Source organism: Aspergillus glaucus (assembly GCF_001890805.1).
Source record: "Aspergillus glaucus CBS 516.65 unplaced genomic scaffold ASPGLscaffold_8, whole genome shotgun sequence".
NCBI classification, from domain to species: Eukaryota; Fungi; Ascomycota; class Eurotiomycetes; order Eurotiales; family Aspergillaceae; genus Aspergillus; species Aspergillus glaucus.
This window is the reverse complement of record NW_019170460.1, coordinates 837,661-851,025: the sequence shown is the minus strand read 5'-3', so window position 1 is coordinate 851,025 and position 13,365 is coordinate 837,661. Positions and strand designations below refer to the sequence as shown.

At 48.3% G+C, this 13,365-nt stretch overlaps 6 protein-coding genes and 1 non-coding gene across 7 annotated transcripts; 3 read left to right on the top strand and 4 right to left on the bottom strand.

Annotated features, from left to right (window-relative positions):
• Nucleotides 1–1,026: 1,026 nt before the first annotated feature.
• Nucleotides 1,027–1,935, bottom strand: ASPGLDRAFT_46247 (DUF1772 domain-containing protein). The gene is made up of 2 exons (XM_022546402.1): nucleotides 1,652–1,935; nucleotides 1,027–1,564 (listed from the first exon to the last, which is right to left on the bottom strand). The coding sequence occupies exons 1-2, from the start codon at nucleotides 1,719–1,721 to the stop codon at nucleotides 1,092–1,094; spliced, it is 543 nt and encodes a 180-aa protein (XP_022401947.1). The 5' UTR covers nucleotides 1,722–1,935; the 3' UTR covers nucleotides 1,027–1,091.
• Nucleotides 1,936–2,091: 156 nt separating this feature from the next.
• ASPGLDRAFT_t80 lies at nucleotides 2,092–2,163 on the bottom strand. The gene has a single exon. It is a non-coding gene; the product is annotated as a tRNA-Arg (tRNA).
• An 87-nt stretch (nucleotides 2,164–2,250) lies between these two features.
• On the bottom strand, nucleotides 2,251–4,376 carry ASPGLDRAFT_25086 (flavin-containing monooxygenase; the record flags this gene model as incomplete). Its single annotated transcript, XM_022543440.1, has 2 exons — nucleotides 2,251–2,273; nucleotides 2,312–4,376. 2 exons carry the CDS (start codon nucleotides 4,374–4,376, stop codon nucleotides 2,251–2,253), a joined length of 2,088 nt encoding a protein of 695 aa, XP_022401946.1.
• A 320-nt stretch (nucleotides 4,377–4,696) lies between these two features.
• On the bottom strand, nucleotides 4,697–5,557 carry ASPGLDRAFT_1435815 (uncharacterized protein). The gene has a single exon (XM_022541796.1). The coding sequence runs from the start codon at nucleotides 5,376–5,378 to the stop codon at nucleotides 5,007–5,009; it is 372 nt and encodes a 123-aa protein (XP_022401945.1). The 5' UTR covers nucleotides 5,379–5,557; the 3' UTR covers nucleotides 4,697–5,006.
• A 510-nt stretch (nucleotides 5,558–6,067) lies between these two features.
• On the top strand, nucleotides 6,068–8,700 carry ASPGLDRAFT_1515688 (GMC family oxidoreductase; the record flags this gene model as incomplete). The annotated part of the gene is made up of 4 exons (XM_022542263.1): nucleotides 6,068–6,254; nucleotides 6,785–7,146; nucleotides 7,352–7,918; nucleotides 7,960–8,700. 4 exons carry the CDS (start codon nucleotides 6,068–6,070, stop codon nucleotides 8,698–8,700), a joined length of 1,857 nt encoding a protein of 618 aa, XP_022401944.1.
• An 890-nt stretch (nucleotides 8,701–9,590) lies between these two features.
• On the top strand, nucleotides 9,591–10,227 carry ASPGLDRAFT_34877 (uncharacterized protein; the record flags this gene model as incomplete). Its single annotated transcript, XM_022544475.1, has 2 exons — nucleotides 9,591–10,086; nucleotides 10,136–10,227. 2 exons carry the CDS (start codon nucleotides 9,591–9,593, stop codon nucleotides 10,225–10,227), a joined length of 588 nt encoding a protein of 195 aa, XP_022401943.1.
• A 448-nt stretch (nucleotides 10,228–10,675) lies between these two features.
• ASPGLDRAFT_57413 (uncharacterized protein) lies at nucleotides 10,676–12,468 on the top strand. The gene is made up of 4 exons (XM_022548253.1): nucleotides 10,676–10,778; nucleotides 10,833–10,955; nucleotides 11,013–11,686; nucleotides 11,740–12,468. Exons 1-4 carry the CDS (start codon nucleotides 10,709–10,711, stop codon nucleotides 12,421–12,423), a joined length of 1,551 nt encoding a protein of 516 aa, XP_022401942.1. The 5' UTR covers nucleotides 10,676–10,708; the 3' UTR covers nucleotides 12,424–12,468.
• Nucleotides 12,469–13,365: the final 897 nt, after the last annotated feature.

Genomic DNA, 13,365 nt, shown 5'->3' with positions numbered 1-13,365 from the left:
ACTGCCAATTGGATTATGTCCGCACCGAAACGACAAGGTGTTTCTGTTGATATAAATTCTTTTGCGAATTAAACTGGATTCCGGTCCGACTTATAATACAGCTGTCTTTAACGACTCAAAGATCAAGACTAACAAGCTTCCCACATCTCAAAATCGTGTTTTCAATGTCAGCTCCCACCGAAAGCCATCCTCTCCTTAAGGATTCATACCGACCATTATCATCAGTTGGCATCATAGTTCACTGCTATGATAACCCAAGCTCGGTCCTGCCGTACCCAGTCAGCTACTGCCACGATCTGTCAGGGCGAGACTATGCCAGAAGTGTTTAGCCCCCGGGCTACTCGGTGATTTCGACCTGGGCCTCGTATGACAGGGTCCTCGCGGAAGCGCCACTTTATGCCGTCGCACCGAATGCTCAGACTGATAATTGACACGACATCGAAAGAACAAAGATTACTCGTGCGTACAATTTGAATGACTGGGGCAAACTTACTCAACCAAGACAGCTGAAAATCTCGCGGAATACCATTGCCCACGGGAGTAATGTCGTTGCAGATGTTTCATCGCTGAGATCGTATTCAGACCAAGGGGAAGACGTTGAGAAATGGGCCGCCATTTTCAAGAATGCATACGGTCTCCGGTGGACGACCTGTGAAGCCCGTGACATATTAAGGCTGACCGCCGGATGGTCAACACGTTCAATATTATGGCCAATGTCCGTGTGTTGTCCTATTGGGATTATCCCAGAAAGCAGGCCAGGGTTGATAGGATCAGGTCTCTAAGTCGGCGGATTATCAACACGTGGCTATGCCACCAAAACGTGTTGTTTGCCACGGGATCGGACTCATTGGGCATGTACCACGAGGTCGTCTCCCTTTATGGGAACACTGTGGTAGCTGTACATGGCTAAGAAGATAGGGATCCTGGCGATCAGAACCATTGCAACCTGGTTGTACCACCAGAGCTGCTCATCGAGCCTGATTCTGAGCAGTATGGCCTTGCTATAAGTTGGTTTAGCTCTACTTGGTTCGAATTTTATATATTATAGAGTAGTGGTGGGGAGATAGAATTATCAATCACTGTCAGTCATATTATAACAATGCAGTCAAAAGTCCCAAAAGCCCCCCAGCAAGCGGAAACAGCCCCCGAATAGCATTAGTAACCTGCCAATGCCTCAACACTTCATCAAACTCCTCATCACTAACTTCCTTCCCCTCCAGCCCCTGCGCAATCTCCATAAGCTTATAATTCGTCGGCATCATAAACCCCAACGTCCACGGCACAATCCCCACCGTCAAGAACCCCGCAAGCCGATAAGAAAGTCCCGTGTTCGCCCCGGCAAGCCGAGAAAATAACTCGCTCCGTGAACCAACAGCCCAGCCTAGATACGCATACGCACATGCAGTAGCAGCAGCAATGGGCGGGTTCTGCGCGTGTCCGTGGTCGTAGAAGGACTCCCACTGCCGCGCTAGCTTGGTCTGCGGGATATTATCTTTCTCCCCGCGCTCTCGTCTGGAGCGGAAGAATACGGGCATGGCGATGGCTGAGAGACCACAGATATTTCCTAAGACATGCGTCAGCCATCATCTCATCTTGTATCGTAACCGGCTGATTGCAGGTTGCAGTCAGAATAAGCCTTGACATGACATACCGGAAAGCCAAATGGACCCACTGATGCCGACGGCTTGCGCCACGCGCAGCGCTGTCGGATACTCGCTCATGGTTGTGGTTTGCTATAGGCTAGATGCAGAACAAAGCAAGTGTTTGCTTTTTGTTCTTGAGGGGGTGAGATTTCTGTAATTGGTTCGGTGGTGCAGGGGTTGATATAGAATTGCTGGTTACATATATATGTTGCATGCGGCGGCGGGGATTTGGGTGCCCGATGTTCCGTAGGGCGGAGTAGTTGGGGGCCGATGCCGACGGGGGATAAAACAGAGGGAGTTATGATGACATTTTGGTGTCATTGAGGACAATTTTACTGTGCTGGCCCTTGGAATCGAGGGTTTTTATTGATAGTCTGTCCACGGTAGAGCGGGAAGAAAAGAAAGAAAAGAAAGAAAGAAAAAAAAAAAAAAAAAAAAAAAAAAAGAATGACCGACGCAGGGGTCGAACCTGCAATCTCTTGATTCGTAGTCAAGCGCCTTACCATTGGGCCAGCCGGCCTTGTTGAAAACATTAATCCATATAGTGTTTTATAATGCAAGCAAGCAGTAATGCATGCAATGCATATGCACAACATACTTTGACGGATCAGAAATAGAACAAGTCGTGCACTGACATTACGATATCATACAATTAGCAGCTCACTCACTGATGATAACCTTCTTCAATCGCTTCACCTCCAATCCCTCCATTCCTCCCTTCTCCCGCCAGTCCTCAAGAATCTTCACCCAGTCCATCACTCCCTCGCCCCAGTGCTTCGCTCGCGCCGCCTTGAGCACCTCCTCCGGAGCCTTGGGCCTATCAAAGCCTCCCTCCATATTAAAGTATCCAGGTGTACAGTTAACCATTCCCGCCAGACCATCGGCGCGCATCGTAACCTCCCTGGACCACGCCTCTTGACCCTCGATAGATGGTTCAACCGTGACCTTATACGGACCCTGGTCTCTAGTAGCGCTCGAGATAATGTACGCAATATGCTGCGCCATCTGATCGAGGAAGTAGGTATAGTTAGCTGTGATGCCAGCTTGATTCGGCCCGGGGAAGAAGAGATTCGGAAAATCGCGAGTCGTCAATCCGTGCATCGTTGCGACGCCATCCCTCCAAGCCATGCGCATTGACTTTTGGCCACGTCCTGAAATGAACATATCCGAGCGAGCATCAGGGGTCTTTTGGCTACTGAAGTTGTAGCCTGTCGCGAAGATGAGTACGTCGACTTCGTATTCGATTTGGTTCGTGACCACACCTTTCTGAGTGACGCAGACGACGCCTTTGCCGTTGGTGTCGATAAGTTCCACGTTCGGGTTGTTGAAGGCTTGGAGGTATTCGTCATGAAAGCAGGGGCGTTTGTACCAGCCGGAGTACCAGGGCTTCAGGAGATCTGCGGTTTTCTTGCGCTCGACGACTTGGGAGACGCGGTTGCGGATTTTGTCCTGGCGCAGGAGATCAACCATTTCCATTTCTTTGAGGTATCCTGGGTTCCGGTTCTGGGGACCTCCGACTAGGGCGCTGTAAGAACGGGCACGGCTCCATTCGTCGTTCACAAGATCGGCGTCAGGCAAGTTGGGCGCATTGCTGACGAAGTTGTTGAAATTCTCCATGCGCTTTGCCTGCCAGCCTGGACCCTGCGAAACAACCTTCGCCCACCATTGGGGATCTGTCGGGCGATTATCACGTCGATCCACGGCAGAGGGCGTGCGCTGGAAAACGTACAGTTTCTGAGACCACTCCGCGAGATGAGGAACAGCCTGCACAGCAGTCACACCGGTACCGATAATAGCAACTTTCTTGTCGCGCAGCTTCTGCAGGACAGGAAGGTCTGCAGAACCACCGGTGGCCTTGTAATCCCAGCGTGCCGTGTGAAACTTCTTGCCCTGAAAGTCCGAAATACCATCGATATTGGGCAACTTGGGACTACTCACCGGGTTCGCGGTTAGGATGACAAAGTCAGCCGTGAAGGTCAAGGGGAAGACACCCTGGTGACGGTGCTGCACGGCCTTGACAGTCCAGTTCATCTCATCCTCGTCCCATACCAAGCTGCTCACACTGGTACACAGCAAGGCATGATGGTAGAGACCATACATACGAGCAATCCGGTAAGCATGCTCCTTGATCTCAACACCCGACACGTACTTGTGAGAAGGCATGTACCCCGTCTCCTCCAACAGAGGCATGTAGATATAACTCTCAATATCACACATCAACCCCGGATACTCATTCCAGCACCATGCCCCCCCAAACCCCGAAGCCGCATCCAGAAACAAAATATCATTAGGTTCAAAGTCCCTCGTCTGCAACAGCCTCACAGCATTCAGCAACCCGCCAAACCCAGCACCCACGATCACGATGCGTTGGTGATCGATTTCGGGAACGTTGTCAGTGTCGTTTTTAAATTCCTCACAGGCTGGAAAGTCGTCATCGTCGATACTTGTGTAGGATTTCGTCTCAGTTTCGACATTGGGGCCGAGATCGAGATTGGCGTATTGGGCGTTGCCCTTGGGGTGGAGACGGCGAAGGCGTTCTTCGGCGTATTTAGTTCGGATTTGATTGACATAGGAGTCGTCGAGAAGGCTAAACATGGAGGTATCAGGGTGGGAGTTTGGTTCGGGATCCATTATGTCGTTGGGTCGTTGTTGAGGAAGGTGAGGTGCGGAGGATGAGAAGACGGAAGTATAAAGGCTGACGGTGAATAAGAGCAAAATCCGGACTAGATCCATTGTACCAAGTGATTTGTTTACAAGATGCCAAGAATTTATCTCTTCTTTGCTACTCACAGGATTTTTCCTGGTTTTTATTATTTCCACCACTTCTACTGTACTGCCATCACCATGCATGCGTTCGTCACCTTCATCTACCCTAGATGCTTGAAAATGGAATCCTGATTCGGTTAGTGCAATTCATTTGTCTCAGCATATACACATATAAATGATTTACGATGCTGATTATCCACCAGCCAAATATCCTTCATCGCCTGACCAAAACAAAATCAGCATGCCGTTCTCTAACTTACCCGACGACGTACTCCTCACCATTGCTGAGCAAATCAAGTATGGCCCAGACATAAACGCTCTATATCAAACAAGCCGCCGCTCATATTATCTCCTAAATACCTTCTTATACCGACATAACGTCGTCGCTGCCATGGCTGGGGAATATGGAGGGTCATGGAACTGGGATTTGAGGAAGCCTTGTTGAAGTTCATTGCTCAGGGGGCTGATGTGCAGCAATACGAGAGAGCGGTCAAAGGGATGAGAGGGAATGGGAACAGTTCGGAGTCTGAGAGGGATCCTGTGGAGCTTCCTGAAACCTCATCTTCTTCGGATTTGATAGAATCTTCATCATCATCGTCAGAAGAAGGGGAGGGACAACAAGAAGAAATTGATGCTGGAGAAAATGACAACGAAGAAGATGGAGATGAGGAGGATGAGGATGACTCCAGCGAGAATGATTCGAGTGATGACGATTCTAGCGAGGTCGATTTCAGCGAGGACGGCTATGGCTAGGTACCTCGAAAAGACCGCCATCCGTTTCCAATAGATCACACCATCCCCAGGCTTGCGGCCACCAAAGTAAGAGCCCTGGGCAAGATCCATCTCTTGCCTTTGTACAGTTCCATTCACTATCGCAGGCAAAGTTTTGTCCAAGACCATTTCGGCGGCGACGAGCACCTTGGAGAACACCTCGGCGGCTGTATCGTCCGGAAGAATAGGCACCGCCATCTGGCCCACGATAGCTGTCACGGGCTCAGCTAGGATTATGAAACATCCAACTCATGGGTTCTACCTAGGTAGCTATCGACGAGAATAATCGACATGGGAAGGAAGAAAGGAGGTAACGCCGTAGTTATCAACAAAGCAAACAGTTGCACCCCACGTGATAGCCAGCCAACGTGACCAGGCCGTCACATGGCCCAGAGATCGAAGGATCTATCCTCATTGTTAACTTCAGGATAAATTGACCTCTTACTAGAGAGAAAGACAAGTGTGGCTTACCTCCAGATGAGTTTCTTATGTTCCAGCAGTAAGCAGAAATAGGTTAAAAGGAACACAAATCAACAGCATGACATAGAATCAGTAAAAGATTGACTGAGTCCTCAATGACCTAGCTGCTTGTTATTAAGAGGAACCAGCCACAGGTACTGTATTCAGGAAAGAAGAGGAATAGCTGTTTCATGCCAGGAAATTCCAAAAATTCCTCATTATCTTTTTCAACCCGCGGCATCATTTCGTCGCGGACCTGTAGACCTCTTCAGTGTCGCAGACCTACATTCCAATCACCCAAACTCTTGCTCAAACCGCTCTTTACTAATGGATGGAGAGTAGGTACAGACTGAAGAGAAGGTACGGACTTAAGGGTAGGTACAGACTTGAGGGGTGCAGACTGGAGAGTAGGGCTGAATCTTGTAGGAATGCCTGCATTTCAGGATCTCCATTGTCTCAGACTTAAATTTTGCGGAATCTCGCTGGACTCCCGAGAAGTCCGCAAAACCGCCGGCCGCTCCCAAGTTAACGGTGAATCTAGCTCTATCAGGTATAGCCAACTCCCCTATATGGATTGGACAATTGCCAGGCAAATTCAAGTACTTACCGTTGTGGGTAATTACATGAAGCCGCAAGATTTGGCGCCAATAGAGTCATGTCCTTGTGCACAACGCCCTTAGGGACGGGAAGTTTCTTCATGTATCCGTCACGGTCCCCCCCTCATTGGGGATACAAAACTGACCATCTGGTTTGGTTGCGGACATGCGCTTTTGACCGTTTTAGAATTGTGGTCCATGAGAGCAGAGAAGGTGAATCAATCGGGACGCATTCTTTGTGTCTTCTATTCGAAAAGCTAATGGTCGAAACCCTAGTCTCGACATTTAATATCTGACAGGCACTAGTGGTTGCCACTTTCCAACTATAACAGAATTAATAGACACTCCGTGGATATCGGAATTGTTCACCTAATGATGACCCTGACCGAACCTAACAGAAGAAATTTAACCCGTGTTGATCTTTCGGTATCTATCCTCAGTGCTTAAACATCGGTATCCTTTTTTATAGCACAAGGGTCGAGAGTGTGTGGAGAGTTTACTATAAAAGCCGTCTTAACCCTTGCAATATATGAGATCATTATCCACAAGTCATCATAATCTTTCAACGGCTTCTTGGACTTGCTGCCATCTCTATTGACCTGGCTCAGGCCACCAACCTCACGGGATATGAGTATGTCGTCGTCGGCTCCGGAGCTGATGGTAATCCCCTGGCTACTCGTCTCGCACTGGGAAGCCACAAGACTCTTCTGATCGAGGCTGGTGATGATCAGAGATTGACCTATAACTATTCCATCCCCGTGTACTTGGCCAGATCATCTGAAGATGAGGCATTGGCCTGGAACTTTGCTCGTCACTACGTCGGCTATGAGCGCCAGGCACGGGATTCCAAGACCACCTACCAAACGCCAGATGGAGAAGAGTACACCGATCTCAGCCCGCCAGGGAACTTTGTACCCTCGCGCTGATACTCTGGGAGGATGCACCGCGCACAACGCCTTAATTGCTATCTATCCCCACCAGTCCGACTTCAATCACATCGCCTCATTGACAGGCGACAATTCCTGATTGCCAGACAACATGCGCAAGTATTTCACTCGCTTGGAGAAGAACGGTTATCTGCTCCCAGGAGCCAAAGGCCACGGAGATGATGGCTAGCTCAGCCCCGAAACCGCACCGCTCAGTCTCGTGTTGAAGGATTCCCAACTGTTGAGCATGCTCACCAGTGGTGCCTTTGCTCTGGGCAATCTTACGGACAGCATCATGAATTACGGCACTTTGCTCCTTGGTGATGCCAATGCAGACACCAGGTCTCGCGACACCGAGCCCGGATACTACCAAATCCCGGTTTCGACTGATGACGCCCACCGGAACGTCGCTCGCGAGTTTATTGTTGCTGTTCGGGACGCTGAGAACGAAGTTGGTAGCCAGAAATATCCCCTCGATGTCCGTATGAACTGCCATGTCACTAAGGTTACTTTTGATGAGTCCAAGAGCCCTCCCCGTGCCACTGGTATTGAGTTCCTGGACGGTCAGTATCTTTACAAGGCCAGCCCAAGATCCAAGACCGCTTCGTCCGGCACCCCCGGATCTGCCAAAGCATCGCGTGAAGTCATCGTCGCTGGAGGTGCTTACAACTCCCCTCAGTTTCTCAAGCTGAATGGTGTTGGTCCTGCCAAGGAATTAAACAAATTCGACATTCCCGTCATCTCTGACCTGCCTGGTGTCGGCACAAACCTGCAAGACCACTACAAATCTCTGTCCAGACCCACTCGCCCAATAACTTCACCTGTCTCGATGGCTGCACATTCAACATCTACGACTGTGATGACCCGTGCATCAACCGCTGGGAATCCCCCGTCCTCGGTGACCGCGGCATCTACTCTTCTCCCGGTCTCGCGGCTACCATGTTCTACAAGAGCACCGTTTCCGCCGATGATAGCTTCGATATCTTTGCCTTCGGTGGACCTGTCAACTTCCGTGATTATTTCCCTTACTACAGTATCAATGCAACTCATGGGCACGGCTGGTTTACCTGGGCCATCCTCAAGGCTCACCCGCGTAGCCACACCGGCACTGTCACCCCCCGCTCCTCGGCCCCTCTCGATGCCCCAGACATCACCTTCAACTACTTTAACATGGGCGTTGGCGACCACGAAGCTAATCTGCAGCCTTTTTACGAGGCCGTCGAATTGGCCCGTGATGCTTTTGACCGCCAGACAGTCGAGGTAACTGAGGTCCTCCCCGGCAAGGACATCACCTCCAAGGAAGATATCCAGGACTACGTCAAGGATAGTGCCTGGGAATACCACGCCTCGTGTACCTGCCCTATTGGCGCTGATGACGATCCGATGGTTGTCCTGAACTCCAAATTCCAGGTTCGTGGTGTTTCTGGCCTGCGTGTTGTTGATGCCTCCGTCTACCCTCAAATTCCTGGTACCTTTACCGCTGTGTCGACGTATATGGTTGCGGAGAAGGCCGCTGATATTATCTTGGGTAAGCTCTGAGCTGGATATAACAGTTGGAGCCCGTGGATTTTACTTTTGCCGTGTGTGTAAATATGTATAAGAATTTATAATAAAACATCAACTTAGACTATTGACTGTGATTCGAATTGAAACTCTAGGCGTTACTAGTATTAACTCTATCACATAAGCCCTTCCTTCTGCAATTCAGTGCCTAAGAGTGCTGTCCTATACCCAATTCTTAGAAGCCCAAGCGCGTCAGTGCTTTAGTAGTTGCTATTTTACGTCGGAAAAGTGGCACCGTCAGTGCTTTACACATCCATGGCCTGTAAACCTTGTAGTACCTCATCACATGATCTTTCTGCTTATATAAGAACTGGACGCCGGCAACATGGTCATTGGTGCTGTGTCCATCCGCCATATCAACACCGAGTCAATTTGTAGCAGTTCATGGGGTTATCCTGGACTGTGTACGCAATGGTTGGGGATTTTGTTCTCCATGAGCATTGGTATTGCGGGTCATTGCGGCAGATGACAATTCTTCATTCAAGCCAGTCTGGAGGCCAGCCTTGTTGAATGGTCGCCATGTTTATTTAGGTCTTCTATGGCAGTTGCCAACCCAAGTCAATTCGAGTGTGGTGGAGTGTCGTGCGCTTGTCAGGATGGGGCAGTATTTCCTGGCGATCAGCGACTGAAATCAGCCTCGCTAAGCCATTCTATATTATTGCAATCCCCTTGGGATCACAGCAATCTTAAAAGGCAGATTTAGCCTTCCTTCCGGTAAGGCTAACACCAGAAAAATAGTCACACTGCCTTCATGAAAAGCTAAGTATTATAAGGAGGAACTTCGCTCAAGAAAACTACTACCAAATATTACATTCCCATTCATCTATTCCTCTATTTTTACATCTATTCAACAATACCAAATCAAAATGAAACTCACCTTCATCTTATTCTTTCTTTTTGCTCTTCTCTGTGCCTGTGCGCCACAGAACCGGCCACTAGCAAGTTCACCCCAAGAAAAAAAAGCAACAGCAGAGGACAACCTCAAGGTGATCAAACAGGTCGCAGCACAACAGAAGGTACAACTGGCCCCGAACAAACGGTACGCCCTGTACGAGAAGTGGCCGCCCAAGGGCCATGGGGCGTATGAATGCGTAACCGGTTGGTCACATGTTCGTCTAATCGTGGGGACCTACAAGGAGGATGACTGCGACGATGACTTTTCCAATGGCATGTCGTTTGACCTTGGGAGAACCGGCGGTGACAAGAAAGGAGGCGAGGTCACAATCAATGAACGAGAGTGGAGGGCCAACCACATTCTCGTTGGAGGCGGAGATGCCGCATACTGGCACAAAGCGTCGGCAGAAAGCACATATGACTGGGCGGGCGAAGTCAAGGATGATATGGCAACTATCAAGCGCAAAGGTATGCTCCCTCTTGTTCAATCCCTGATGCCCCTGTTGACTCTGAATAGCCACGCAATATGGAAAGGACCACGCGACATACAACCTAATCACCAACAACTGCTTGAGCTTTGCGAACGGGTTGTACAAGCAAATCCATTGATCAGGGCTCGTAACACCGTACGGGCTCCTAAAGAGGCAATCAGAAAAACGAACGTGGAATTGGCAAAAACATGCATCTATCTCGGGCCATGAACAATTTGATGGGGATTGAGTGCTGACCTACTGAAATGGTAATATATCACATATCACAACAACATTGTATAGAATTAGAGAATCCGGAATCTGGAAACAAAATACAACAAATAATTAAAATATGAACGAGCAGTATTCAGGATGGCCGTGCAAAATCGGCCAGAAATGACTTGAAAAACTACTTCATACTCGGCGTGGTTAGGCTGATTATGGTTAATTGTATTAATGGCGATGCGATATTCATGTTCCCCACAGCCACAGCCACCGGAAATCAACCTTACAAATACTTCACCTGTAGTTAACTAGTTATCATACTTCATTCTCTGCATTCCATTCTCAACAGAATTTGATAAAAACGATAATAATCATATTCTAGATTTCTTAAAAAAATGGGCGTCTCCTCATCGCAACCCACGCTGCCCGAAGGCTTTGAATTCCCGCCTCCCCCCCAAAATCGCCGTATGTTTCCTCTGTAGAGCATACATATCCTCTTGCTAACACCCACTCAATTAGATGAACTCCGTGAGCGCTATGGAGATAAAATATTATTTAGAATGTCCGGCTTCCACTCCGAGAGTCGTCTCCGGCTCAATACCGTGTTTGACATCTTTTGCACTCATTCTGAGCCAACCAAATGCAAGTATTGATGCTATGCAATGATGGTTCTCTGTGATGCTGACAACATATTATTAGTTTGGTCAGAATCCAACCTTGCCAACTTCATTCAGAGCACTTTTCCTGCAGAGTTGACCCCAATTCTCCTGAATGCAATCCCAGTTCTGCACCAATTCCTCCTGCGGCTTGGCTCATTCCCATACCAGAATGATCCCGACAGGCATCTCACACTGGATGTCCTGAAAATGGCAATTACTCTCCTCTTGGAACATGACTCCGAACAATGGATGGTTCATGGGGAAGACCAGGCCAGTTTCAGGGTAGTCGCCTTTCAGAGCATGGCCAGCTGGGATCCTTCAGCAATGAAGCCAGAAGAACAGCGACAGCGGGACAAAGAGGATGATGGTCATCTTGAACAGGTACTGGACTCAATCCAGCTCTCCAATTTCTGGAGTGATCCAGAATATCCCAAGTTTGTCATTAAGGGTCCTCAACTCCCGCCCTCATATTATCCCTCATCCTGGTCAAGAGACCTACATCGATTGATTCCAGTCAATGAGTTCAGATCACTGCTTCAATTGGTGCTCACGACTAGACTTTATCAGCATGGCATTGATGTGCAACCATTTGCAACGTGTCTACCACAGTTGGAAAACGTGATAGACTGCATGCTTGCAGCATTCAAGGAGAAAAGCAACAATGCAACTGCCATCTCTTGGGAGATATTTAATCAAATAGTGGAAAAATCAATGGTACAGATTCATTCTTACATCTCAATAAGCACAGGCTAATGATAATGAAATAGCCACATTTCCTAACTGGATGGGCTCGACTTCTCGGGCCAATGTACTCAACAAAATTTTTGGATAAACTTTCTCCTTCAGACTCTGTATCAGTGACGCAAGCCCTCTTGAGAGAAGCATTTGTGCCCATATTCCAGCAAAAGGCTTCTGTCCCCAGTGTAATCTTGGACCTTCCAACCTGGAGCCAGCTCACCATCCTGATGCCATTTAATCCCCAGATCAAAACCACATCATTGTGCTGGTCCGCTGCCAGCAAGCAGCAGTTAAGCTTATATGATTTCTACCAAGCTGCTTCGACAACCCAAAGCCAAGACCACATCATTCTCATCTCCGGCAACAATGATCAGGATTCTCATCTCATCCTAGGTGCGCTCCTGAGCAAGCCGTCCACCGGAGAAAGTGGTCAAATCATGATCAACCGTATCTTCCAGCTAAAGCAGATCCATCGGGCTTTCCGTCCACCAACCAGGATTTCTGAATGCCCGCTTCAGCTCCATGACAATCATGCCTCGATGACGGTCTTGACAAAGGATCGGGATGCGGTGAATCTGACACTCAATGAGACATCAAAGAGCGGACAATTCTCTATACGAAATGCTTCAGACCTCAAGATTGAGCTGAGGTTCAATGTTGATGCAGTTGAGCTCCTTTATGTGGACAGGGTAGAGAAGCCTATTCGATTTTAACTGAGACCTAGAAGAATGTCGAACGTTGGTTCCTGTTATAATTTTATTTCATGGTTATTTCGTGAACTTTCAACACCGTAATGAAAATATCACCGTAATGAAAAATTTTCATCCAAATGCGACTACCTCTTTTAAATCATCATTTATTAACCACCACTATGCCTAAAGCATGCGTACAAACTGAGTATCAACTTCAAGATGCTATTGTCGCGTATAAACACGCTCAGAATCCCTAAATTAGTGATATTGCGCGTGAATTCCATGTTGATTATCAATGCCTTCGTCGACGCCTAAAAGGGGTTCCTTCCAGGTTCCAAAAAACACCAGTCAACTATACCCTCAACAAACACCAAGAGAATGCCCTACGGAACTGGGTCTATCAACTTGATAGGGCAGGATGCTCCCCCCCCCAATGCCAACAAGTTGAAAAATGTGCAAATTCATTCCTCCGGCGCAGCCATACTGATTCCCGATCAAAACCCCTAGAAGTTGGGCATATCGCTTTATTAAACGCCTCCCTAAAGAGTATAAACTCCAGAAACAAAAGCCCATTGATCCTAAATGCATGAATGCTGAGGATATCAGTGTTATTGAGGATTGATATGACCGCCTGGATGCTGCTATGCGCCGACATCAGATTCAACCAGGTAATATCTACAATTTTGATTAGAGGGGCAGGGGCGCACAGAGAAAGTTGTTACTCAATTTCCTGGGCAAAATGAGACTCTTCCTTCCTCATTTTCACGGAGTTTGATCACCATATTGGAGTGTATATCTGCAGATGGATCAATCCTCTCTCCAGACCCCTCCCTTCATCTTCCCCTTAGTGCACCCTGTTCTTCTCCATCCCTCTTGCTCGCGTTCTTCTCCATCCTTCTTGCTTGCGTTCTTGCTTTTCTATCCAAACCAATGTGCACAATTCGCTGGTTGACAGCCATGAAA